This window comes from Cervus elaphus, chromosome 33 (genome assembly GCF_910594005.1).
Source record: "Cervus elaphus chromosome 33, mCerEla1.1, whole genome shotgun sequence".
In the NCBI taxonomy this organism is placed as follows: domain Eukaryota; kingdom Metazoa; phylum Chordata; class Mammalia; order Artiodactyla; family Cervidae; genus Cervus; species Cervus elaphus.
The window spans coordinates 70,298,376-70,325,357 of record NC_057847.1 but is presented as its reverse complement, the minus strand read 5'-3'; the positions used below and the strand labels follow the sequence as shown (position 1 = coordinate 70,325,357).

The 26,982-nt window shown below is 43.9% G+C and overlaps 1 protein-coding gene and 1 pseudogene across 2 annotated transcripts in view; both read left to right on the top strand.

Annotated features, from left to right (window-relative positions):
- Positions 1-26,982, top strand: part of CCDC93 (coiled-coil domain containing 93) — a 104,634-nt gene that overhangs the window by 41,019 nt on the left and 36,633 nt on the right. For both annotated transcript variants that reach the window (XM_043894062.1, XM_043894063.1), the window contains one exon: positions 596-682. In XM_043894062.1, the coding sequence (XP_043749997.1) occupies positions 596-682 (87 nt within the window). The remainder of the gene's footprint in view (positions 1-595; positions 683-26,982) is intronic.
- On the top strand, positions 6,439-7,105 carry LOC122688215 (annotated as a pseudogene).

Sequence of the window (26,982 nt, the reverse complement as noted above, 5' to 3'; positions counted from 1 at the left end):
TGCTTGTCCACAACCACATGTGGCATTCAGGCCACAGGAGCCTCTGTCTCCTGTTTCTTTCCTGTACCATCTGGGTAGATGGTACGGCACCGAATTTATATTCCCTCTTCTCAGAGCTCATGACCTGTCCCGAGTGTTTATCCAGGTGCTTTGAAAGAGAATCCCTCTTTACAGCAGGAAAGACCCATGACAGTCAGGAGATAGATCAGGAATTCTGAGATCCCTTTTCCTCTCCCATTTCCACTTTCTTCCTCTGAGTCCTATGCCTGCCAAGTTCCCTGTAGGCTCTTTTTAGTGATCCTCCACAACAAAAACCGTGGGATGGGGTGTAAATGGTGAAGAATGATTTCCTAGAGATGCCCAGGGTCTGAAGAGAATCTTAACAGAGCTTGCTGAGTGATGCAGGAGGGAGTGAGGTGAGGTAACCTTTGTCCTGAGGCTTGTTTCTCCCTTCCTTGTTGATGAACACGTGAGGAAAAGCCAAATTACTTTTCCCCCAGGAATGTTATCTGTTTTGCTATAGTCATGCCCAGGGTTTCCAATGTGTGAAAGCCAGTGCATGGCCTTAAGAGCACACCCCTCCTTGTGATTGCAGAGCCGGCTGACCGCAAGCTCCGTGGGCCAGATCGTGGGCCTATGCTCTGCCGAGATCAAGCAGATCGTGTCTGAGTATGCAGAGAAGGTAGGTGGGGACCCAGCTGAAGCCATTGCCTCAATAATGCCCAAGAATTTGTCCTTCTGCTTCCCTCCCCTCCCAGCAGTGATGGAGGCAGGTTGTAATTCATCAGCCACATTTGTCAGAGTATCCACCATGTAGCACCATCCACATTTGCCCATTAGCTAAATTCATTTTCTTCTGCGGTGACTATTTTTCTATAAATATAAAGAGAAAACCTGTCTCTTGGAGCAATTATTGCATCTGATAGATGGATGCCTTAGGGACAGCACCCAATTTTTCCTTCTTTCACAGACTTCCTATAACTTGGGCACGGTTTGGTGGATGGGGCTGAGGGATGAAGCTTTGCCACTTAGGAGATAAATCCCATAACTCAGCCAAGCCCAAGGCAAAATTTTGTGTCCTGCTTTATTAAAAGGGTATAGAATGAACAAAAGCCTGAAAGTCATATTTCAGCATTAGATTTTTTTCCATCCTAAGAATAGGCAGCAGGACCTTGAATATTTCAGGGAGACAGTGATTAATCATTTTGCACATAACTGATTCTGGTCTGGCCAAGATGTAGTATCGGTAAAATCAGATTTACAGGGCCTTGTTTCACATCCTCCCTTCCCCAAACCTGCTCCCTCTGCCCCCCTAAAATGTTGATGTCTGTTCAAGCATCCACTTTCACTTTCCCTGTCTCAAAAGCCTTGACGACAAATGAGCTGTGCCCTGACCCTTTGTGCGATATTCTTCTGAAGAGATTGCACAGATGATGTAGTTGGACAGTAGGTGTCACTTGTAATCTGGGAGTTACAGTTGGCTCTAAGCACGACAGTGGTCATCTCACACAAAGTGAGGGGCTTTCTGAGCAAGACTGAGCAAAATGGTACAGAGTGTTTAGCAGAGGGGAAGGGGGCAGAGGGAGGGTGAAGTGGGTAAAGGGGGTCAGAAGTATGTGAAGGACGGAAAGCAAACTTTTGTGGTGAGCACGCTTCCAGAAGTCGAAGTAAAGTTGAAATAAAAATAAAAACTCATGTTATAAGCCAACTTAAGAAAAAACAGTATAGAATGTCTAGGGATGGGGTTCTCTTGTTTTCCCCACCCCCAAAATCAGTGCTGCTTAACATGGGTTTTCTGATCCAACTTTCATATTAGAATCCAAAGTGAAAGAAAGTGAAAATCGCTCAGTTGTGTCCAACTCTTTGCGACCCCGTGGATTATACAGTCCATGGAATTCTCTAGGCCAGAATACTAGAGGAAGTAGCCTTTCTTTTCTCCAGGGGATCTTCCCAACCCAGGGATCGAACCCAGGTCTCCTGCATTGCAGGTAGATTCTTTACCAGCTGAGCCACAAGGGAAGCCCAAGAATACTGGAGTGGGTAACCTATCCCTTCTCTGGGGGATCTTCCAAGAATACTGGAGTGGGTAACCTATCCCTTCTCTGGGGGATCTTCCCAGGAATCAAACCGGGGTCTCCTTCATTGCAGGCAGATGCTTTACCAACTAAGCTGTCAGGGAAGCCTAATAGAATCCAAAGCATCCTCTATTTTAATTTACTGCCTAGAAAAGGTGACGGTGGTTAGAGTGTCATCTGACATTTGACCAAGGATGTAGGCCACCCTGAAAGTACCAGTAGAATCAAAAGACTTGGAGACGTAGGTGTGGAAAAGAGTGAATAATTCACTGCCCTGAGAAGTGTCTTGCTTTGCTGTCAGCACACACACACCTGGATGGCAAGGGGCGAGCCTGTACCTGCCCTCAGGTTGCCACATAGCATCACTGATTCAGTTTTTACAGAAAGACAAACATACGGGGTACTCACTGCTCTTCCTATGGGGACTCCGACTTTTATCTTTATACCTGCCCCCTGTAAGTAGATAGGAGCTTAGATTAGTATAAGAGGGGAAGCAAATGGGCCTCCTTAGTACACATGTCCTTGCCTGGTAGTCTTGAAGCTAACTTGTCTTCCCCATCAGCTCTGCGATTCCATGGTTCCTGCTGGGTCTCTGTACCCCTGGGCTTCCCCTCCCTCACCGTTGTGCAGTGATCTGATGGCTATATTCTGTATTCTGTCCCTCTGTTCTGCTCTGTCAGGAAAGAATGAAATTAGAAGTCGTTTTGGACAGGACTTTTTCCAAGGATGTGTATAATTAAAAGACTTTCCTGGTGGCTCAATGAAGAATCCACCTGCCAATGCAGGAAACACAGGTGGGATCCCTGGATCAGGAAGATCCCCTAGAGTAGGAAATGGCAACCCACTCCAGTATTCTTGCCTGGGAAATTCCACGGACAGAGAAGACTGTCAGGCTACAATCCATGGGATTGCAAAGAGTCAGATATGACGGAGCACACACGCAAACATATAATTAAAACTTCTCATGGAACTGGAGTTCACCAGTTCATTGCTTGATTGTTTGCGTTGGGTAGATCATATATCATTAAAGATGAGGGTTTTTGTAATTAAATTGACATTAATCCTATTCCCGTATCACAGTTATTTCACATTTGCATATTTAATCCAGTATTTGTCCCAGATATCCATGGTGGCATCTAGTTGCAGCCATCATGTGTGTGTAAAAGAGGTAAAACAGTGTAGTTACAAATACAGCATTGGAGTCCTATCTTGGTTCATGTCTGTCTCCTCAACGTCCCAGCTCTGTGACCTTGGCCACTTTATTTAATCACTTTGCCCTAGTATCTTCATCTATAAAATGAGAATAATATAACTCTCCTGGCAGGGTGGCAGGGTATTGTGAAGATTAAATGAAATGTGACAAAAATGCCCAAAACAGTGCCTGGGGCACATTATGGCCATGCAGCTAATGGTAACCTTTATTTACAGTTTTATAAACTGCTTTTTTTTTTTTGGTCACATTAAGTCCTAAATATTTTCCATGTTTCTAGTCTTCATAACTATGTGCATACTAGATAATCCAGCACAATTCATTAAGCATTTCCCTATTGTTAGACTTCTGTAGATAATCCTCTTGTAAAATCTGAACAAATGGTTTCTTTGGAAAGATTTCCTACGAGTCTCAAGATTGGATTCTGACTCCTCTGTGTTGCTTTATAAATAAGTTGTAGCAGTTTAAAATACTGCCTCCATGAAGGGGCTTCCAGGATGGTCCAGGTGTCTCCGCCCTGTTCATTTGTCTGACTTGCTACCTTAGTGGCTTTAGAATAGTACCTCTTTGGATCACTTAGTGGCCTGAACATGATTGCATGTTTTTGTTTGCTCTGTTTTCTGCTTATTTGACTGATCTGTTGAAGCCTTTACTCACTTATCTTCTGGGTATCTGATGTTTTCCTTGTAAATTTGATTAAAGTCTCTATTCTAGATTTAAATATTTTGTCACATATTTCTCAGGCTGTTCTTTGATTTGTGTATCGCTTTTCTTTTCATGCAAGGCGTTGGTACCCAAATTGATCAGTTTTTTGTTGTTGTTTCAAAATGGCAGTGTTCTTTTTACATTGATCTGATAAGTAATTCATTACATTTCAGCTCATAATTTTTTATTTATGTTTAATCCTTTATGCTACATAGAGTTCATTCTTATTTAGTCCACAATGTTGATCCATCCTAGTTTTCCTGCTCCTATCTACTTACCTTAATACTATTTATCAAATAATTTCTTTATACTCACTTGGAGATACTTTGTTATTTTTTTGTATTTTAGATCTAATTTAAGCTCTGTATTTTCTTGGTTTATGCTTCTGTTTTTATGCACATGCCATGATAAAATCATGTTTGCTTTTTATTTTTCTTGATTTGCCTTGTTTGCGGTTGGCAGTGTCCTCCAGTCAAAGACCTCTGGGAACACACCCAGAGTTAGACCAGTTGGGTTTATCGCTGGTTGTAGTGAAGGAGACCACACGGCAGTGGGGAATCATACAGCATCTCAGTAAGGAGGCCTTAGAGAAGACTTACGGGATTCAGACTTCTTTTAGGTGATTTAGGGGAAGATTAGAGAAAGTAGAGCTTTGCTCTGTGTTAGATGCATTAAGGAAGGATAATTCAGTGAATGAGTATCTAAAGAAATCTTCTCTATGGGCCAAGGGAAAAGAATCAAGGTTAAAAGCTCTATGTTCATATTAGCCAATATAGGGGGATGTTTGATCATTTAGGGGATTTGAACAGTGTTCATGTTTTTGCCCATATACAAACATCACAGAGTGGTCATGTTTTTTTCCTTGATCCTTGTGGCACTATCTGACGTCGATGTCCTCTGGAGTTATTTATACTTAACCCAAAAGCCTAGTGTGAATGCAGCCCAGCTCCCAGCAACACCAGGGCCTTTCTGATAGTACCAGATTGGCTCTCAGATAACAGGGTTGCTTTTCTCTTTCTCTGTGAATTTAGTATGTGTTGCTACATAGCAATATTACACAAATACAGTGGCCTAAAATAACACAGTGTATTATCACATGGTTTCTGTGTGTGCCACTGTGGAGCAGGTTCCTTTGTGTCAGACTCTTACAAGGTTAGTGAAGGTGCTGACCTGGGCAGTGGTCTCATCTGAGGCTCGACTGGGGAAGAATCCACTCCCAAGTTCACACGGTTCTTGGCGGCATTCAGTCCCTTGACACCTGTTGGCCGAGGGCGGCAGTTCTGGCTGTCAGCTGGAGGCCACCCTCAGTTCCTGCCAGCAGCGCCTCTCCAGCATCACCACTTGTTTCAGCAAGCGAAGCCCCTCCTCACAAGGCTGACATTACAGTTTTACGTGACGTACTGATGTTCATGCAGTCACATTCATCCCACCACGTTTGCAGAGACTGCGGGGCTCTGTCAGAGTTGTCCATCATGGTGTATTTGTTTTTATCTTTAATCTCACTGCCATAAATTGGACTGAAATAAGGCAATTCATCTGAAAATCCATGCCCCTACCTTCAGGGCCTCAGTAATGAAATGCTTGAAAGTAAAGACGGAATTGAAGAATGCTCATGAGGAAAGCCTTTTGGTGGCACTTGAAAGAAACCCAAATTGGGCTGAGATCAGGATGAATTTTTGCTTAGTGAAGAAAAGGAACAATAACTTTTGGAGGATGAAAGTGTGAAAATGATTTTGTGCCTGAGAAATCAATCAAACAGCCTGCTTGGTGCAAGTCACTGGACGGTCAGCAGGCACTGAAAAATAGAAATGAAGTAAAAAACATGTGCAGGCTTCTCTTTCAGTGGTAAAGTTCAACAGTTCTTACAACAGTATAACATGGTACCTAATCCATGTGTTTCAAAGCAAGTCCCTGAGATATGTAACTCAGTTTAATATGGTTCCTGTAAAGCAACAGGGAAGAAGAACGCAAAGACGCTCCCGTGTACGTAATTCGTGAGTGTTGACAGAGTCCAACCGGGGAGCTCCATCTCTCTCTGTTTCCAGAAGGTGCGCCCTTCCCAGGACGTGCTTGCTGAGGCGTCACTGTGCCTTGTGGTACTGCTGCCTACCATGCCCACTGCATCTTATCATTCACTGTTACAGGGAAGAGGAGTCTAGGACTGCGATTTGCAGAAGACTGAGGGTTTGGCTGTCCCCAGAGGACTTCCACTCTGCGATGCCAGAAGGAAGGGGAAGGAAGCGGAGCCAGGGAAGGGCAGGAAGGGACCCTTACTCAACACCACGTGTTAACCAGTTGCACACTGCTTTCACTCACGTGCAGCTGAGGCTCTCTTGGTCAGCATCTCCCTGAGACGGGATATGAAAACATTTTGTAGACCACAGGCCTGTTGGGGAATCAGAAGAATCTACCCTGCTTTTGTTCCGTGCCGTTATCGCTCTCGCAAACATGGTGAACGTTCCAAAAACCCACAGACTTTCTGTAAGAAGTGTGGGGAGCGCCAGCCCCACAGAGTGACGCATGCAAGAAGGGCAGGGGTTCTGTACGCCCAGGGAAAGCGGCGTCATGGCAGGGAGCAGAGTGGATATGGAGGGCAGGCTGAGCCGATTTTCTGGAAAAAGGCTCAAACTACAAAGAAGATGGTACTGAGTCTTGAATGCATTGAGCCCAACTGTAGATGGAAGAGAATGCTGGCTATTAAGAGATGCAAGCATTTTGAGCCGGGAGGTGATAAGAAGAGAAAGGACCAAGTGATCCAGTTTTGAGCTTCATATTTTGTTGTATTATGAAGAATAAAAATTTGAGGTCATTTACTTCATTTAGTTTCAGTTGGTTTTTTTGGAAGGAAAATAAAAAGTGCCATCAATAAAAAAAAAAAAAAGAATCTACCCTAAGTGCCATCTCATTGCCAGGTACCTTAAAAACGCTTTATTAAATATAGTTGATTTACAATATTACTTTCAGGGATACAGTGTAGTGATTCAGTTTCTTTATGGACTGCTGTCCTTTTAAAATTATTACAAAATAATGGCTATAATGCATCCGTGATATACAATGTATCCTTGTTGCTTATTTATTTTACACATAGTATTAATAGTTCTGCCAAGAGAATGCCCTGGTCATAGCAAAGACCCTCTTGCAACAACACAAGAGAACTCTACGCGTGGACATCACCAGATGGTCAACACCGAAATCAAATTGATTATATTCTTTGCAGCCAAAGATGGAGAAGCTCTATACAGTCAGCAAAAACAAGACCGGGAGCTGATTATGGCTCAGATCATGAACTCCTTATTGCCAAAATCAGACTTAAATTGAAGAAAGTGGGGAAAACCACTAGACCTTTCAAGTATGACCTAAATCAAATCCCTTATCATTATACAGTGGAAGTGAGAAATAGATTTAAGGGACTAGATCTGATAGAGTGCCTGATGAGCTATGGATGGTGGTTCGTGACATTGTACAGGAGACAAGGATCAAGACCACCCCCAAGAAAAAGAAATGCAAAAAAAGCAAAATGGCTGTCTGAGGAGGCCTTACAAATAGCTGTGAAAAGAAGGGAAGTGAAAAGTGAAGGAGAAAAGGAAAGATACACCCATTTGAATGCAGAGTTCCAAAGAATAGCTAGGAGAGATAAGAAATCCTTCCTCTAGATCAGTGCAAAGAAACAAAGGAAAACAATAGAATGGGAAAGACTAGAGATCTCTTCAAGAAAATTAGAGATACCGAGGAGGCATTTCATGCAAAGATGGGCTCAATAAAGGACAGAAATGGTATGGACCTAACAGAAACAGAAGATATTAAGAAGAGGTGGCAAGAATACACAGAAGAACTACACAAAAAAGATCTTCACGCCCCAGATAATCACGATGGTGTGGTCACTCACCTAGAGCCAGACATCCTGGAATGTGAAGTCAAGTGGGCCTTAGGAAGCATCACTACAAACAAAGCTAGTGGAAGTGATGGAATTCTAGTTGAGCTATTTCAAATCTTAAAAGATGATGCTGTGAAAGTGCTGCACTCAATATGCCAGCAAATTTGGAAAACTCAGCAGTGGCCACAGGACTGGAAAAGGTCAGTTTTCATTCCAATCCCCAAAAAAGACAATGCCAAAGAGCTCAAACTACCACACAGTTGCGCTCATCTCACACGCTAGTAAAGTAATGCTCTAAATTCTCCAAGCCAGGCTTCAACAGTATGTGAACCATGAACTTCCAGATGTTTAAGCTGGTTTTAGAAAAGGCAGAGGAACCAGAGATCGAATTGCCAACATCTGCTGGATCATCAAAAAAGCAAGAGAGTTCCAGAAAAACATCTATTTCTGCTTTATTGACTATGCCAAAGCCTTTGACTATATGGATCACAAGAAAATGTGGAAAATTCTGAAAGAGATGGGAATACCAGACCACCTGACCTGCCTCTTGAGAAACCTGTATGCAGGTCAGGAAGCAACAGTTAGAACTGGACATGGAGCAACAGACTGGTTCCAAATAGGAAAAGGAGTATGTCAAGGCTTTATATAGTCACCCTGATTATTTAACTTATATGCGTACATCATGAGAAATGCTGGGCTGGAAGAAGCACAAGCTGGAATCAAGATTCCCGGGAGAAATATCAATAACCTCAGATACGCAGATGACACCACCCTTATGGCAGAAAGCAAAGAAGAACTAAAGAGCCTCTTGATGAAAGTGAAAGAGGAGAGTGAAAAAGTTGGCTTAAAGCTCAACATTCAGAAAACTAAGATCATGGCATCTGGTCCCATCACTTCATGGCAAATAGATGGGGAGACAGTGGAAACAGTGGCTGACTTTATTTTTTTGGGCTCCAAAATCACTCCAGATGGTGATTGCAGCCCTGAAATTAAAAGATGCTTACTCCTTGGAAGGAAAGTTATGAGCAACCTAGACAGCATCTTAAAAAGCAGAGTGGTTACTTTGTCAACAAATGTCCATCTAGTCAAGGCTATGATTTTTCCATTAGTCATGTATGGATGTGAGAGTTGGACTATAAAGAAAGCTGAGCGCAGAAGAATTGATGCTTTTGAACTGTGGTGTTGGAGAGGACTCTTGAGAGTTCCTTGGACTGCAAGGAGATCCAACCAGTTCATTCTAAAGGAAATCAGTTCTGGGTGTTCATTGGAATGATTGATGTTGGAGCTGAAACTTGAATATTCTGGCCACCTGATGTGAAGAGCTGACTCATTTGAAAAGACCCTGATGTTGGGAAAGATTGAAGGCAGGAGGAGAAGGGGATGACAGAGGATGAGATGGTTAGATGGCATCACCGACTCAATGGACATGAGTTTGGGTAAACTCCAGGAGTTGGTGATGGACAGGGAAGCCTGGAGTTCTGCGGTTCATGGGGTTGCAAAGAGTCGGAGTCGACTGAGCAACTAAACTGTACTGAACTGAGTGGTAATACTTTGTATCTCTTAATCCCATACTGCTATCTTATTCCTCCCCCGACCCCTTTCCCCACTGGTAACCACTAGTTTGTTTTCTATATCTGTGAGTTTGTTTTATTTTTTAGATTCTACATATAAATGATGACATAAAATATTTGTCTTTCTGGCTTTTTTCACTAAGCATAATACTCTCTATGTCCCTCCATTTTGTTGCAAATGGCAAAATTTCATTTTTTATAGCTGAGTAACATTCCTTTGTGTGCATGTGTATATACACTGACACCATTTTCATTCATCTGTTGATGGACACTCAGGTTGCTTCCACATCTTGACTGTTTTAAGTAATGCTGCTGTGAACATTGAGGTGCATGTACCTTTTTGAATTAGCATTTATGGTTTTTTGGGATAAATACCCACAAGTGGAATTACTGGGTTATATAGTAGTTCTGTTTTTAGGCTTTTGGGGAACCTCCATACTGTTTTCCATCAGTGCCGCACCAGTCTACATTCCCATCAGTAGTGTGCAAGGGTTCCCGTTTCTCTACATCCTCTCTGGTATGTGTTATTTATAGGCATTTTGATGATAGCTATTCTGACAGATGTGAGGTAATAACTTTTTATGGTTTTGATTTACATTTCTCTAATAGTTAGTGATGTTGAACATCTTTTCATGGACCTGTTAGCCATCTGTGCATCTTTTTTGGGGAAATGTCTATTCAGATCTTTGCCCATTTTTTAATTGTTTTTTTTTTAAAAATATTGAGTTGTATGAGCTGTCTGTGTATTGTGAACACTAATCCCTTATTGATCACTTGTAAATATTTTCTCCCATTCTGACAGTTGTCTTTTCATTTTGTCAGTCGTTTCCTTTGCTGTGCAAAAGCTTTTAAATGTAATTAGGTCCTATTTGTTTATTTTTACTTTTATTTATTTATTTTGCCTTAGGAGACAGATCCAAAAGAATATTGCTATGATTTATGTTAAAGAGTATTCTGCCAATGTTCTTTTCTAGCTGTTTTATGGTTTCAGGTCTTACATTTAGGTCTTTAATACATTTTGAGTTTATTTTTGCATGTGGTGTTAAGAAATGTTCTAATCTCATTTTTTTTACATGTTCCTATCCAGTTTTCCCAGAACTACTTGTTGAACGGTCTTTTAAAAGCTGTTGTATAATCTTGCCTCCTTTGTGGTAGATTAATCGATCATAGGTGTGTGGATTTATTTCTGGTCTTTCTGTTCTGTTGCATTGATCTCTGTGTCTTGTTTTTGTACCAGTAGCATGCTGTTTTAATTTCTGTAGCTTTGTAGCATAATTTAAAGTTGGGGAGCATGATACCTCTAGCTTTGTTCATTTTCCTTAAGATTGTTTCGGTAATTTGCGGTATTTTCTGGTTCCACATAAATTTTGGAATTATTCATTCTAGTTCTGTGGAAGTGTCATGGGTATTTTGAAAGGGATTACATTAAATCTGTAGATTGCTTTGGGTAATATGGTCATTTTAATAATATCAATTCTTCCAATCCAAGAGCACAGAATATCTTTCCATTTAAATTATCTTCAATTTCCATTTCCAGTGTTTTATAGTTTTCAGCATTCAGGTCTTTCACGTCCTCGGTTTAGTTTATTCCTTGGTAATTTTTTTGGATGCAGTTTTACATGGGATTTTTTTTAACTTTCTGATAATTCATTATTAGCATATAGAAATGCAACAGATTTCTGTAAATTGATCTTGTTTTCTGAAACCTTATAGAATTCTTGTACTAGTTCTAATAGTTTTTTGGTGGAGACTTCAGGATTTTCTATATGTAGTACCCTGTCATCTGAAAATAATAACAATTGTACATCTTCCCTTCCAGTTTGATGCCCTTTCTTTCTTTCCTTCTCTGTCTTTCTCTCTCCTTCCTTTCCTCCCCCTCCCCATTTCTGTCTCTCTCTTTCTTTCTTGCCTGATTGCTGTGGTTAGGATTTCAATACAGTGTTAAATAGAAGTAGTAAGAGCGGGCATTCTTGTCTTGTTCCTGATTTTAGCGGAAAGGCTTTCAGCTTTTTCCCATTATGTATGTTGTTAGCTGTGGATTTGTTATAACTGGCCTTTATTGTGTTGATATATATTCCCTTTATACCCACTTTGAGAGTTGTTATCATGAATGAATGTTAAATTTTGTCAAGTGCTTTTTCTGTGTCTATGATCCTGTGATTTTCATCTTTCCTTTTGTTAATGTGGTTTATAACATTGATTGATTTGCAAATGTTGGATCATCCTTGAAATCTTGGAGTAAATCCCTCTTGATCACGGTGTATGGTTCTTTGTATATATTGTTGAATTCAGTTTCCTGATGTTTCATTGAGGATTTTTGCACCTACATTCATTAAAGATACTGGCTTGTAATTTTCTTTTTTGATAGTGTCCTTGTCTGGTTTTGATAGCAGAGTAATGATGTTTTAATAGAATGAATTTGTGAGTGTTCTATCCTTGAACTTTTTTGGAATAATTCAGGAAGGATAGGTATAAGTTCTTTGTAAGTTTGGTAGAATTCTCCGGTAAAGTCACCTGGTCCTGACCTTTGTTTACAGGTCATATTTTTTTTTTTTCCCTATTTCATATCTAGTAGTCTGTCAAATTATTTATTCTTGACTTAGTTTTGGCAGACTGTATGTGAGTAGAAACTTGTCTGTTCTAAGTTGTCCAGTTTGTTTGTATATAACTGGTTATACCATTCTCTTATGAGTTTTATATATCTATGGCATCATTTGTTATTTCTTCTCTTTAGTTTCTTATTTTGTTTATTTGAGTCCTCTTTCATTTTTCTTCCTTACGACCCTGGCTAAATGTATTCAGTTGAGATTATCTTTTAAAGAAAAAAAGACTGCTCTTAGTTTCATTGATTTTTTTTCCCCTCCATTGTTCTTTTGATCTCTATCTTATTTATTTCCTCTCTGATATTTATAATTTCCTTCATTCTGCTGACTTTGGACTTCGTTTTTTTTTCTGACTCCTTTACATGCTAGGTTGTTTATTTGAGACTTTTTTTGTTTCTTGGAGAAGACCTGTTTTTCTTGTTTCTTGTGAACTTCCCTCTTAGAACTACTTTTGCTGCAGTAAAAGTTGTATTTCCATTTTCTTTTGTCTGTAGGTATTTTCTGATTTTCCCTTTGAGTTTATCATTAACTCATTGGTTTTTTAGTAGCATGTTGCTTAGTCTTCACATGTTTGTGCTGCTCTTATTTTTCTTTCCATAATTGATTTCTAGTTTTATACCATTGTGGTTGGGGAAAAAAAAATGCTTGTACAATTTCTGTCCTCTTAAGGTTGTTGAGACTTACCTGTGGCCTAGCATGTGATCTGTCTTGGAGAGTGTTACCTGTATGCTTGAAAAGAATGTGTATTCTGCTGCTTTGAGATGGAGTGTCTTGTAGACATCTGTTACATCCAATTGGTTGATTATATCATTTAAGACCACTGTTACCTTATTGATTTTCTCTCTGGGTGATCTGTCCATTGATGTAAGTGGAGTGCTAAAGTCTACTATTATTGTATTATTGTTAGTTTCTTCATTTATGTCTGTTAATACTTGCCTCATATATTTAGGTGCTCCTATATTGGATGTGTATCTGTTAACATACATCCTCTCCTTGTATTAATCCCATTATCGTTATATCGTGCCCTTCTTCAACTTTTGTCAGAGACTTTGTTTCAAAGTCTATTTTGTCTGGTATGAGCATTGTCGCACCTACTTTCTTGTCATTTCTGTTTGCATGAAATGTCTTTTTCTCCCCTCACTTTTATAGTCTGTATGTGTCTCCAGCTGTGAAGTGAGTCTCTTGTAAACAGTATATAGATGAGTCTTGTTTTGGGGTTTTTTTTTTTTTTTTTTTTTAATCCAGTCATCTGCCCTATGTCTTTTGATTGGTACATTTAGTCCATGGATGCGTGCATGCATGCTAAGTCACTTTAGTCATGTCCAACTCTGTGTGACCCTGTGGATTGTAGCCTGCCAGGCTCCTCTGTCCACAGGATTCTCCAGGCAAGAATACTGGAGTGGGTTGCCAGTTCCTCCTCCTGGGATTCTTCCCAAACCCAGGGATTGAACCAGTGTCTCATATGTCTCCTGCATTGGCAGGTGGGTTCTTTGCCATTAGCACCACCTGGGAAGCCCCAGTCCACGGATATTCAAAGTAACTATTGATAGATATGTACTTATATATATATCTATTTTATACATACATAGCTATTTTATAACTTGTTTTCCTATTGTCTTTATAGTTCTTCTCTGTTCATTTCTTCTTTTTTATTTCTTCGTTTGTTGTTCTTTAGTGGTATGCTTGTGTTTCCTTCTAGCTTTTGTGTATCTATTGCAAGCTTTTGATTTGTGGTTACCATGGGGTTCATATACTTTGGCTTCTAACTGTATCTACTTGTCTGTAAAGAAAGCTGAGCACCGAAAAATTGATGCTTTTGAACTGTGGTGTTGGAGAAGACTCTTGAGAGTCCCTTGGACTGCAAGGAGATCCAGCCAGTCCATCCCAAAGGAGATCAGTCCTGGGTGTTCATTGGAAGGACTGATGTTGAAGCTGAAACTCCAGTACTTTGGCCACCTGATAAGAAGAGCTGACTCATTTGAAAAGACCCTGATGCTGGGAAAGATTGAGGGCAGGAGTGGAAGGGGATGACAGAGGATGAGATGGTTGGATGGCATCACTGACTCAGTGGACATGGGTTTGGGTAGAGTCTGGCAGTTGGTGATGGACAGGGAGGCCTGGTGTGCTGCGGTTCATGGGGTTGCAGAATTGGACACGACTGAGTGACTGAACTGAACTGAACTTGTTTTAAACTTACAGTCATGTAAGTTCAGACACATTCTAAAGAATCTACATTTTTTTATTCCCCTCCCGAACATTTTGTGGTTTTGATGTCACATTTTACATCTTCAGGTCTATCCCTTCACTGTCGATTGTAGTCATAGTTGCTTTTACAGTTTTTTGTCTTTTAACCTTCATCCTAGCTTATTTAAGTGAATGATCCTCAGCCCTCACTATATATTTGCCTTTCCTAGTGGGATTTTTCCTTTTCTATGGATTCTTACTTTTTGTTATAGCCTTTTGTTTCCATCTAGAGAAGGCACTTTAACATTTTAGGATAGGTTTGGTATTGATGAACCCTTTGTTTTTGTTTGTCTGAGAAGTTCTTTATCTCTCTTTCAACTTCAGTTCTAAATTATAAACTTGCTGGGTAGCATATCCTAGGTTGTAGGATTTTATTTTCTCTTTCAGCATTTTGAGTATATCATACCACTCCCTCTAACCTGCAAAGTTTCTGCAGAAAAATCAGCAGACAGCCTTATGGAAGTTCCCTTGTATATGACTCTCTTTTTCTCGTGCTGCGTTTAAAACTGTCTTTAGTTTTAACTGTTGCAGTTTTAATTATGCTATGTCTTGGCTGGGTCTGATTGAGTTCGCCTTGTTTGGGACCCTCTCTGCTTCCTGTACCTTGATATCTTTCCTTCTTCAGGTTTGGGAATGTTTAGCTATAATTTCATGAATATATTTTTAGCTCCCTTTTCTCTCTCTTCTACTGAGGCCCCTATAAGGTGAATGTCGGTAACCCCTGTTGTCATCTCAGAGATCTTTTTAACTGCTCTTATTTTTTCATATTTGATTTTTTTCTCTTTGCTAACTAACTGGGTGATTTCCATAATTCTGTCTTCCAGATCATGTCTGTGTTCTTCCTCATCACTTAGTCTGCTTTCATTCTTTCTGGTGTGTTTTTCATTTGTTATCGTATTTTTCATTTCTGACTCATACTTCTTTATATTTTCTAGTTCCTGGTTAAAATTTTCACTGTATTCATCTCTTTTTTTTTCCCCATAATTCAATCAGCATTTTTATTACTAATGGTGTGAATTCTTTATCTGGTAATGTGTTTATTTGTATTTCTTTTTCTCCCAGGGATTTCTTTTGCTCTTTCAATTGAGACCAGCTCCTCTGCCTTCTCGTTTTACTTCAGTTTCTCTTCTATGAATTTACATGAGACAGTTACCTGTTGCAGTCGTGAAGGGTGTCTTTATGTGTGTGTCTGTATACAGACTGCATGTGCCTACCGCCTTTGGTGGGAGAGCTGGGTTTGACATCAGAGCAAGTCACGTCTTTCCTCAGAGGTGTGCTATCAGCTCTCACCTTGGCAGAAGGTGGGGCTGTCAATGGAGGGGCTTGAGTTGGAGCCAGTTGTAAGCTAAAGCTTCCCGTCTGCTCACCGCCCATTACTGCTGTGTCAGGAACAGGGACAGATCCCCAGCTGCTGAAACAGAAGCCCTGAGGGCTGACTGCAGGCTAACTATTCCCTTTACGTGTGTGCTTTCCCCTTTCTTGGCGCTGAGACCCACGCCCCAGACAGGGGAGCAGCGCTGGAACAAGAGGAGCCTCTGGGCCCTCAGCTCAAGAGAGGTTGCAGGCTGTGGTGGGCCAGCCATAGACAGAGGCCAGCGCCGCCTCCCGAGTGCCCCCACCCTCCTCGGACAGCTTTGGGCCCACGTCCTCCGTTGTCCCTCACAGCCAGTCACTGCCCCCAGCCTCTGCCTCCCCTGCCACGTCACAGAACCATGTCACAGGACAGATGGGGACCCGCACGGGCTCTCGGTCTGGATCAGAGTGCGTGCGCTGGGGCCTGAGCGCCGTCAGGGATTGGGGCTGCTTCTGATGCGCTGCCTGAGTGCGTGCCAGCAGCGGCTGGGCTCTCACCTCAGTCGTGACAGCCCTCCGCCCCTTCCGGAGCTGTGATATGAAATGAGCCAGGCTGGGGCGTTTGCTGGTCTCAGGCTGGGGCATATGCCAGGGTGGTTGCAGGAAACCGGGCTGCCGCTGGAGCAGTCCTCTGTCTACCCCCCACTGCCCTGAGAGCAAGCAGATGCGCTTCTCACAAGCACTGTCTAGGCTTCACCCGGCCCTCCTGTTACCCTCCACCGGCCCTCCTGCTAGCGCCCCGGCCCTGCTACTAGCCCCCAGGCCCTGCTGTTAGCCTCCCGGCCCTGCTGCTAGCCCCCCGGCCCTGCTGCTAGCCCCCCGGCCCCCCTCTTAGCCCCCCGGCCCTCCTGCTAGCCCCCCGGCCCTGCTGCTAGCCTCCTGGCCTTCCTGTTAGTCCCCACGGCCCTCCTGTTAGCCCCCCGGCCCCCCTGTTAGTCCCCATGGCCCCCCTGCTAGCCCCCCGGCCCCCCTGCTAGCCCCCCAGCCCTGCTGTTAGCCCCCCGGCCCTCCTGCTAGCCCCCCGGCCCTCCTGCTAGCCCCCTGGCCTTCCTGTTAGTCCCCACGGCCCTCCTGTTAGCCCCCCGGCCCCCCTGTTAGTCCCCATGGCCCCCCTGCTAGCCCCCCGGCCCTCCTGCTAGCCCCCCAGCCCTGCTGTTAGCCCCCCGGCCCCCCTGCTAGCCCCCCGGCCCCCCTGCTAGCCCCCCAGCCCTGTTGTTAGCCCCCCGGCCCCCTGCTAGCCCCCCGGCCCTCCTGTTAGCCCCCCGGCCCTCCTGCTAGTCCCCCGGCCCCGCTGTTAGCCCCCCGGCCCCCCTGCTAGTCCCCCGGCCCCGCTGTTAGCCCCCCGGCCCCCCTGCTAGCCCCCCGGCCCCCCTGCTAGCCCCCCGGCCCCCCTGTTAGCCCCCCGGCCCTCCTGCTAGTCCCCCGGCCCCGCTGTTAGCCCCCCGGCCCTCCTGCTAGTCCCCCGGCCCCGCTGTTAGCCCCCCGGCCCTCCTGCTAGTCCCCCGGCCCCGCTGTTAGCCCCCCGGCCCCCCTGCTAGCCCCCCGGCCCCCCTGCTAGCCCCCCGGCCCCCCTGTTAGCCCCCCGGCCCTCCTGCTAGTCCCCCGGCCCCGCTGTTAGCCCCCCGGCCCTCCTGCTAGTCCCCCAGCCCCGCTGTTAGCCCCCCGGCCCCCCTGCTAGCCCCCCGGCCCCGCTGCTAGCCCCCCTGCCCCCCTGCTAGCCCCCCGGCCCCCCTGTTAGCCCCCCGGCCCTCCTGCTAGTCCCCCGGCCCCCCTGCTAGCCCCCCGGCCCCCCTGCTAGCCCCCCGACCCCGCTGCTAGCCCCCCGGCCCCCCTGCTAGTCCCACGGCCCCCCTGCTAGCCCCCCGGCCCTCCAGTCAGCTCAGGGGGCTCGCCTTCCCTGTGCTGGACCCCAGACCACGGGGAGCCCAACATGCGCTTGACATGCTCACTCCCTGGGGCGGATCTGCGCTTGTGTGATCTCCCTTTTCCTCTGCGTTCCCTTCTAGGGGACCTGACCTGGTCCTTTCCTTCCTACCTGATTTGTTGTTTTTGTTTAGTCACTAAGTTGTATCCAACTCTTTTGTGACCCCAGGGACTGTAACCTGCCAGACTCCTCTGTCCATGGGATTCTCTAGGCAAAATTACTGGAGTGGGTTGCCATTTACTTCTCCAGAGGATTTTCCTGAGTCAGAGATCGAACGTGCATCTTCTGCATTGGCAGGCGGATTCTTTACCCCTGAGCCACCAAGGAACCCCTCCTACCTGAGTACATGTGGATTTTTCTTATAGACCTTGATTGTATAGGAGTCTTTCTTCTACTTCCCAGTTAGTTTTCAGTAAGAACTGTTCCATGTATAAGTGTATTTTTGACGATTCATGGAGGAGGTAAATTCCATGTCTTCCTGCTCCATTATCTTTATCAATTTCCATTCCAGGTACTTTTTATACTATTTTTTTATTTAATTTTCAAAAGAGCATGTTGCCCCTTTGCTCATAATCCTTCCGTCATTATGCTCACTCAGCGTGCAGTTGACGTTAACCTGTTTATGTGTGTGTTGTTGTGGTTGTTCAGAGTCAGGTCTCACTCTTTGCGATCCCATGGCTTGTAGCATGCCAGGCTCCTCTGTCCTCCCCCGTCTCCTGGAGTCTGCTCGAACTCGTGTCCATTGAGTCAGTGATACTATCCAATCATCTCATCCTCTGTCACCCCCTTCTCCTCCTCTGGTGCCTCAGATGGTAAAGAATCCGCCTGCAATGCAGGAGACCAAGGTCGATCTCTGGGTCAGGAATATCCCCTGGAGAAGAGAATGACAACCCACTCCAGTATGCTTGCCTGGGAAATCCCGTGGACAGAGGAGCCTGCTGGGCTAACGACTGAGTAACTAGCACTTTCACTTTTACCTATGTAGATTGGACCACATTTTACTGTTCTCTGTAATCTTGGAGCCTCACCAGGCGCCTGGCAGTGTTGGCGCTCCGTACATAAGCATATGACATTACATCTCTTTAGGAAATGGAACTAAGATCAGTGGGAATTTGTCCACTACCCTGTAGCTGGTAATAAGTCCCAAGTTTGCATACATGCCTGTCTGACTTTGAAACCAATCTGTGGCAGGGTAGTGTCCTCAGGGGGCAGCATGACAGCCTCCTTGGCCATCCTTAGTGTCTGCCTCCCAGGCTTTTTTCAGTGACAAAGCCTCTTTAGACTCTCCCAATGTCTTAACCACCCACCTCCTTGGGCTGAGTGGAGTGAAGAAGCCAGGTCATTTTGGAAACTAACCACAAAAACAAGTAAAAAGGAAAATGACGCAGCCCAGGGACTCACACTGAAAACTAAGCTACTGAAAACTGTGGAATTTTCTATTTGGAGTATGTGAGTGGTTTTTCATATCACTGGAAAATGCCACATTGAAATGTTCTCATCCAGCTCTCCAGAGTGTAATATCCTAGCCAGAAGACTGTCAACATCTCAATCTTATTTTAAGATGAGGCATTTTTAGGTCATCAGGAGACTTATTTTTAGAAGGAATTCTTTGTCTTGGTAGGTTTTGAATTTTTTTCCTATCCAGCAATTAAGAAATTCTGACACAATTTACTTCTGACCTTTTGATTCTGAGAGCGGTTCTCTGGCAGTTTATCAGAAGCCTGTATTCTGTCTTGAAATTTCATTTTTCAAGAGCATTTGGGGCATCTCTTTAGGTGATTAGGACCTGCATGTAACTCCAGAGAGGTAATGGCCGTGGTCTGGTCAGGGATGCACATATAAAAACCCAGCGGAAGGAAAGTCTCCTCTAGAGAAAGCAGACAGCCACACCGGTAGGTGTGGTCTGCACTAGAATAGGTTTTGTCCCCCCTCAGCCGCGGTCGTGTTAGTGCTACATGATGCAACCAGCCGAGAGAATTAACTCAAGTTCTGTCACTCACTCACCTCCAGAGTCGCCTTCTAGGAGCCTTTTGGTTGCAAGTGATAGAAACCCTGCCTGGAATGGTGGTATAAGCAAAAAAGAGCTTTTCTCAGCTCTCTGAGGGAGGCGGGGGTGTCCATGAATGCAGGGCCCCGGGGACTCACCCGCCTTGTCATCTCTTTGCCCTTGAGAACTTGCCTCACTCTGCCTCTCTCTGTCACCTGGGGGCCCTCACCGCAGACCGCGTCAGTCTCCAGCACCCTCCCACACCTGTGTGTAAGTCCTAAGGAAGGTTCTCCTTCGTCGGTTACGGGCTTCCCTCGTGGCTCAGCTGGTGAAGAATCCGCCTGCAGTGCAGGACACCTCGGTTCCATCCCTGGGCTGGGAAGATCCCCTGGAGGAGGGAAAGGCTACCCACTCCAGTACTCTGGCCTGGAGAATTCCATGGACTGTCTAGTCCATGGGGTTGCAAAGAGTCGGACACGACTGAGCGACCTTCACTTTCACTTGTTGGTTACAGGTCAGGTCACATACGCCTCCTCAGCCAGTTGCTCTGGCCAGGAGGTGGGCTTGCTGATCGGCAGCCCCTCTGGAACAGGAGAGAGTGGAAGACAGTGATTCCCCAAAGGTAGGGGGTCATTGTTACTAAACCAGAGGGTGCTGGGCATTTGTGACGGCTGCACTGCCGTGAGCCTGTGTTCACAGAAGGTCCTTAGGGATTCTGTCTGACCACACTGGATGGCATTGACCCGCGAGAATCCATGGCTAATATGCCATCTGGCCTCTTCATGCTCTTATCTCTCTGCTCTGGTGTTGTATTTCCACTTAGTGTTACAAAGTCTTCTTAAAGAAAATTGCTGTAGTTTATAGGTATTTTAAGGCTTCAGCATGATTTCTCTTCTGCCAGAGAGCTGACAGAATTAACCCCTTAGATGGAATGATCGTTTCTTCAGCAAACATCTACGGAGCAGTACTGTGTCCCAGGCAGTGTCAGGTATAAGGCCGGGGACAGGGTTATAAACTCTCACTGAGGCACGGTGCTCTCCGGAGGAGCTCCTGGCTAGGAGTCAATTAGCCTGTAAAAAGAAGAGTTACAGAATAATGTAATTCATATGTTTTCAAATGGATGACATTTGCTACTTGATTGGTGTTGCCACTCGGAATGTCAGTATCTGCCCAAAGAGAAGTGACAGTTGGGTATTTTTGATACTGAACTTTTCTCCTGTTAATAGGCAGAATGGATGACTTTAAAATTGTTCCGAGCTGAGGTGAGATGGAGAGTAATTGTTCAAGAGGGCTGGGAACTGGGTGAAGACACCAGTCCCCAGGACCTTGCCTGAGTCAGGAGCTCATGGGATGCAAAGCAAACAGGAGACCCTGGCTCTTCTAGAGAATCTGTCCTGAGCTGGAGCCAGTATGGTTTCTGATAAGCTTAGGTGTGAATGTTTCTAATCTCATCACCTAGCCCCACCCCAAAAAAAACAAAACCATTTTTCTAGCAACATTGGCATGAAGGGTACAGGAGAGGAGCTGCTCTCTTGGGGCCCTACTACTGTGACACAGATAGAAAAACCCAGGTAGGGATCAGGGTGATGAGGGCTGGGGAGTGATTTTTTTAAACCCCTTCCTCCGAGACTCCATTTCTTCACATAAGGTCACAGGTACTAGACAGGTCATATTCTAAATCTGTAAACTTCTGGAAGGCCAAGATTTCATCTTCCATCTCTGTGTTTCTGTTGCCTAACACATCATGTGTGTATGCTCTGCTCAGTCATATTCAACTCTTTGTGACTCCGTAAACCACAGCCTACCAGGCTCCTCTGTCCATGGAATTTTCCAGCCAAGAATACTGGAGTAGGTTGCCATTTCCTTCTCTAGGGGATGTTCCTAACCCAGGGATCAAGCCCACATCTCCTGCCTTACAGGCTGATTCTTCACCACTGTGCTACTTGGCAGAACATAACTCTCAGCAGAAGCCTCTTCCCGTCGTCCATCAGCCTCTGTGGAGACTCACTCATAGACATTACGGGTAACTCTCCCTCCTATGGATCCTCTGATGTGTGGGTCAGCTCCTGTTGTCTTCTTCGTAGCACTGCTCACAAGGCATTATTTCATTTGTCTCTGCCTCTTTCCCAAGACTGTCAACCAGAGCTGGGAGCATTGTATATCACCTTTGCCATAGTGGGGTTTTTATAAACATTTGTTGGAGGAAAGAAAAAGGAAGGGAGGAAGAAGGAACCAGAAGAGCATGCAAAACTCTCTCTTTCTCTGAAACAGTGAAGGCTTGGGGAGAAGGTGGTGGGTACAACACCTTTATTTATGAATGAACAGGTGTTACCTGACTAGACCGTGAGGGTCCAGAGGTGAGGTTTGTGTCTTTTTCCACATTCCCAATGCCTAACACTTTGTCCCATACGTAATAAGATCTGAGTAAAGGTTAGTTGATAAAACAAAGGGAAGTGGTGAGAGAGATTTAAACCAGTCTGAATTTAGAGATGAAGGAATTTCCCAGGCAGCTCAGTGGTTAACACGCCACCTGCCAATGCAGAAGATCCCTGTATTGAGAAGATCTCCTGGAGAAGGAAAAGGTAACCCACTCCAATATTCTTGCTTGGGAAATCCCATGGACAAGTTACAGTCCATGGGGTTGCAAAAGAGTCAGACACAGCTTAGCAACTAAACAACAATCAAAAAACCCTGTAAATCTGGAGAGAATGATGCTAATAATATGTTTGTGTCTTAGAACTGCTCCAAGATTTCCTAAATTCTGACTAAGTTATGCAATATGCAAAAACTAACAATGCAGAGAATGGTATTGTGGTATTAGCTAATGAATTGGCCTGGTGGGATTTTCCCAAGCCACACAGCATAGCTTATACCCTTTCAGGTTCTTTAGCAATTTGGATGAAGACATAGGAATTAGCTTCATCCGATTTAAATGTCATTTAAAGCTAGAAAAGAAAAGGTGGCTAATACATTAGAGAGTAGAATCAACATTCAAAAATATGTTAGACTGAAATTTTAAGCCCAAACTATTAAGTTTATTTTTTTTTTAAAGTAAGCATGAGCTGTTTTATTTCAGAAAAGTAAGTTACGCCAGTTCAGGATTTGATGAGCATGCCGTCTGGCCTGACATTAGCTCGTGTGGGTGAAAGTGGGATGTTTTGGGGTTTGTCCATGCCTCTGCTCACCTTGGCGCCCAGACTTGTGCTTCAAAAACTCAGCAAGGCTGCATGAATATGGGTCTTTGAAATTCATGGTATTTTATTAGTGGGAGTCAAGAATATTGAAAAGCACATTTATGTATGCTGTTTCATTAATGGGAGTAGAGTGTAGATAAGGGAAAGTGGGAGGTCCCATCCCTGTCTGCCATGTTCAGATTCCATCAGGATTGCCTGAAAAAGATTATGAGCTAGGGTATGTCCAAGGGAGAGCAGCCAAGATGGTGAAAGGAGCTGACATCTTCTTGTAAAGCTTGGAATACTTCTGCATTAGAAAACTTGAACTGTTATATGAGAGTGATTACACTTTATCTCTGTGGCTTCAGGGAGAAATGAGCATGTGTGTTTGAGTTTGCATGTCTGTTTCTGGTTTTCATTTCTGCTGACGTTTGTTCATGAAATTATGTGTGCTTTTGATTTTTGACTGTGAGTTCATTCTGCTTAGAAATTTCTCTGTCGAGACCCTGGAATTGGAGCTCTGTTCTTCCAGAGAGGATTTTCTTTTGCTCTAACATGCATCTGGGCATACCCAGCTCAGGCCCATTGTGCATATAGTAGGTTTTTGGTATCATTCAGGTAGTATGTGCGTTTAGACTAGAACTGCACAAGGGCAAATCTGTTCTTACAGAATCTCATTGCAGACTTTTTTTCCTTCCTACATCTGTGCCAAGGATTATGCAAAGCAGTTGTTGAATTCTAAAAATCAAAGCTTGAGGTCAACTGGTTTTGGCAAATACTCTAAAGAAAAAGGACTTCCCTGGTGGCTCAGACAGTAAAGCGTCTGCCTACAATGTGGGAGACCTGGGTTCGATCCCTGGGTCAGGAAAATCCTCTGGAGAAGGAAATGGCAACCCACTCCAGTACTCTTGCCTGGAAAATTCCATGGACGGAGGAGACTAGTAGGCTACAGTCCATGGGATCGCAAAGAGTTGGACACAACTGAGCAACTTTACTCACACACTGAAGAAAAAAGCCAGCCTCCATGGGTACACCTACCTACTGGATTCTCATTTTCACTTTTTGGCTTTCTAGGATTTCTTACATCCTTTCTAGCTCATAGATTTTTTTAAGATGAAAAAATAAATATTCTGTATTGCCTGTTTACTTGTTTTCAGTGGGAGAGTTCATCAGGGTCCAACAACTGAAATTCGTCTACTCAGTCTGGAGAATTTGTGGTATCCTCTTGATATAGGGATCCCTTATTTTTTTTAGGGATCCCTTATTATTGACAGCTTAGTGGCCATATTTTAATGGGGTTACATAGGAGAGATTCCTGTATTAGGAAGGTTCTGTTCAGTTCAGTCACTCAGTCATGTCTGACTCTTTGCGACCCCATGGACTGCAGCACACCAGGCCTCCCTGTCCATCACCAACTCCCGGAGTTTACTTAGGAAGGTAGATGTGTAGATATAACCCTTTGGGCCTCTTCCATTATGAAAGTATATAGTTTTAGCTAAAGTAATCATTTTTTGTTTCTCTTAGGAATTTACTATGTTGAACTGGACTAACGTTATTGAGTGACATTTATATCTGGTTCCCCTTAGAATAGAAGCTGGAAACATCTGTCAGTTATTAGAAAACATTGAATCTACCCTAGATGCCATCTTAATCCATCCTGTCGTTTTGAAAGCACATTCTTAATCTGAAATTGTTGAACAAAATTAGATTGGCATTTTAGCCCTTGCTCTAATGTAAACACAGATGGAATGTTTATAGACGGTTGGCATTCTTTGAAAGACATTGGGCTTTTCAAGTAGAAATCAATTAAGTTACCCCAAGGACTTAATTTTTTTCTGTCAAGGATATACTATAAAGCCCCTTCTATTCTCCATCTGCCCAATGTAGTCTCATCCTTTAAGATCCAACTTGGTCAGTTCCAGTTTTCTTCTGAGTAGACCCAGTGAACAGGATGTCAGATGAGCCATGCTGTTTCATAGACCTGTTTCTGCCTTCTTTGGTCTAGTTCTTTTGGCTTTGAGGAGAGTATTTGAAGGAAATGAACATTTTCAGTTACTTAACACAGAAAGTATGTTTGAAATAGAGAACAGTCAGCTTTCTGTTGACTAGATTAAGAACTCTCTTCAGTTCAGCTCTAGAATAAGTGATTTTTTTCTGTTATAAAGCTGACTTCCCATTAAACAAAGCAGTTTGCATAGCACCATCTCTGCTGCTGCTGCTGCTAAGTTGCTTCAGTCATGTCCGACTCTGTGTGACCCCATAGACGGCAGCCCACCAGGCTCCCCCTTCCCTGGGATTCTCCAGGCAAGAACACTGGAGTGGGTTGCCATTTCCTTCTCCAGTGCATGAAAGTGAAAAGTGAAAGTGAAGTCGCTCAGTTGTGTCCGAGTCTTAGCGACCCCATGGACTGCAGCCTACCAGGCTCCTCTGTCCATGGCATTTTCCAGGCAAGCGTACTGGAGTGGGATTACCATTGTCTTCTCCGAGCACCATCTCTAGACTTAGGCAAATGGAGGAAATTCGCAAATTTATGTGTACTGTGAGCTTGTTCATGTGCGTATTGTTCATTTTAATTGCACTGGAGAAATGTCAGATGTGGAAATGGCACCTAATATCCTGACATTAATGTACATGAATGCTTTGCAGATGCAAATTTAAGGGACTGCACAGAGCAATGAGAATTGCTACGCAGCAACAAGAGAAAGGATTTTGAAAGCCCATGTCCGCTTGGGACATGTCCGGTTGCAACAAAGATGTTTAGTAGTAAGTTTGTATGGAGACTTGAGCATCCTTTCTGTGAACTACAAATACTTTCTCTCTGGTTGGTTTGAAGCTGTTGTCTAGTAAAAGTGGAATCAGAACACTGTCCCCTCTTGGTGTTACGGATGGACCCACTGCACTGGTAGAGCTCAATGTTAGTGAGGCTGTCCCAGTAGGTGAGTTAGCTGGGCCCCTTAAAGTAACAGTGCTCAACATTTTTAGTTTCAAGAGCCTGTACAAACTCTTAAAAATTACTGCATGTTCATTCACTCCATCATGTCCGACTCTTTGTGACCCTATGCACTATGACTCACCAGGTTTCTCTGTCCATGGGATTTTCCAGGCAAGAATACTGGAGTGGGTTGCTATTTCCTACTCCAAGGAATCTTTCCAACTTAGGGATCAAATCTGCATCTCCTGAGTCTCCTGCATTAGTAGGCAGATTCTTTACCACTGAGCCACCTGGGAAGCTAAAAATTACTGAGGAGGTCCTAAAAGCTTACATATTAATTCACTTACAAATAATAATGATAAATGTATTACACGTTAGCATCAGAGCAGTGATACCGTCACATGTCATATAGCAGCTGGAAAATTTCAATATATGATCATGAGAGAATGAGAGAAAAAAAATCATATCTTAGTATCATTGTGAAAAGGATTTTGACCTCAAAGAACCCTGAAAGGATCTGAAAGAACCATGTGACTGAAAATTAAAGTGAGAGAGAGCAGGAGAGCCAGTGAGCCTGGAAGTCCTCTTTCCAGATAGCAGGATAGCTACTGGTTTTCCTGTAAGAAAGTTTCTTGAAAGTGTCAAAGGCACAGTTTCAAACAAAGCAGTATGTGTTGCCAGGTACGCTGATAAGAGGGTGTGAAAGCTAGGTGAAAAATGTAGTCGGGACCTTGGCCATAAAAGCAGTTTACCAGCAGGAAAGCGTGCTGAGAATTAGAGACATCATCCAACTCATGCCAGAGGTACAGAATAGCCCTGAATGTGTACATCCCTACCCCCTCACCCCTGCGGACTGGAGAGAGCCTTGCTGAGAGGTGACTGAGACGGGGATACTCTGCAGCCCACTTGCCCATAGCTTGGCCTGATCCAGAGGCAGAAAGACAGTCGGAGGAGGTCAGAGCAGTCAAGACATCCTGACGTCAAACCTAGAGACATACCACAGGTGTAGTCCCTGTGTGGGGAAGTTAATTCCATTTCAGATATCAATTAACCATGAGATAGAAGGTTTATGTAAATCTGCTCATAAAGTGCCGAATAAAATGTTCCGAGGATATGCCAGTGACATTTTAGAAATCAGTATCAAGGAATCTAAGATGGAGGTTAAAACCCAAATGTGAAATTAACTATTTAAGAAGAAAGCTACTAAATATATAACAAGCTAAGTGGACAAATTGATAACATAGTTCAAGATGACGCAGTCAAAATGGACAAGATTTAACTGGTGAGATTGCATGCGTGCATGCTCAGTCACGTCCGACTCTTTGTGACTC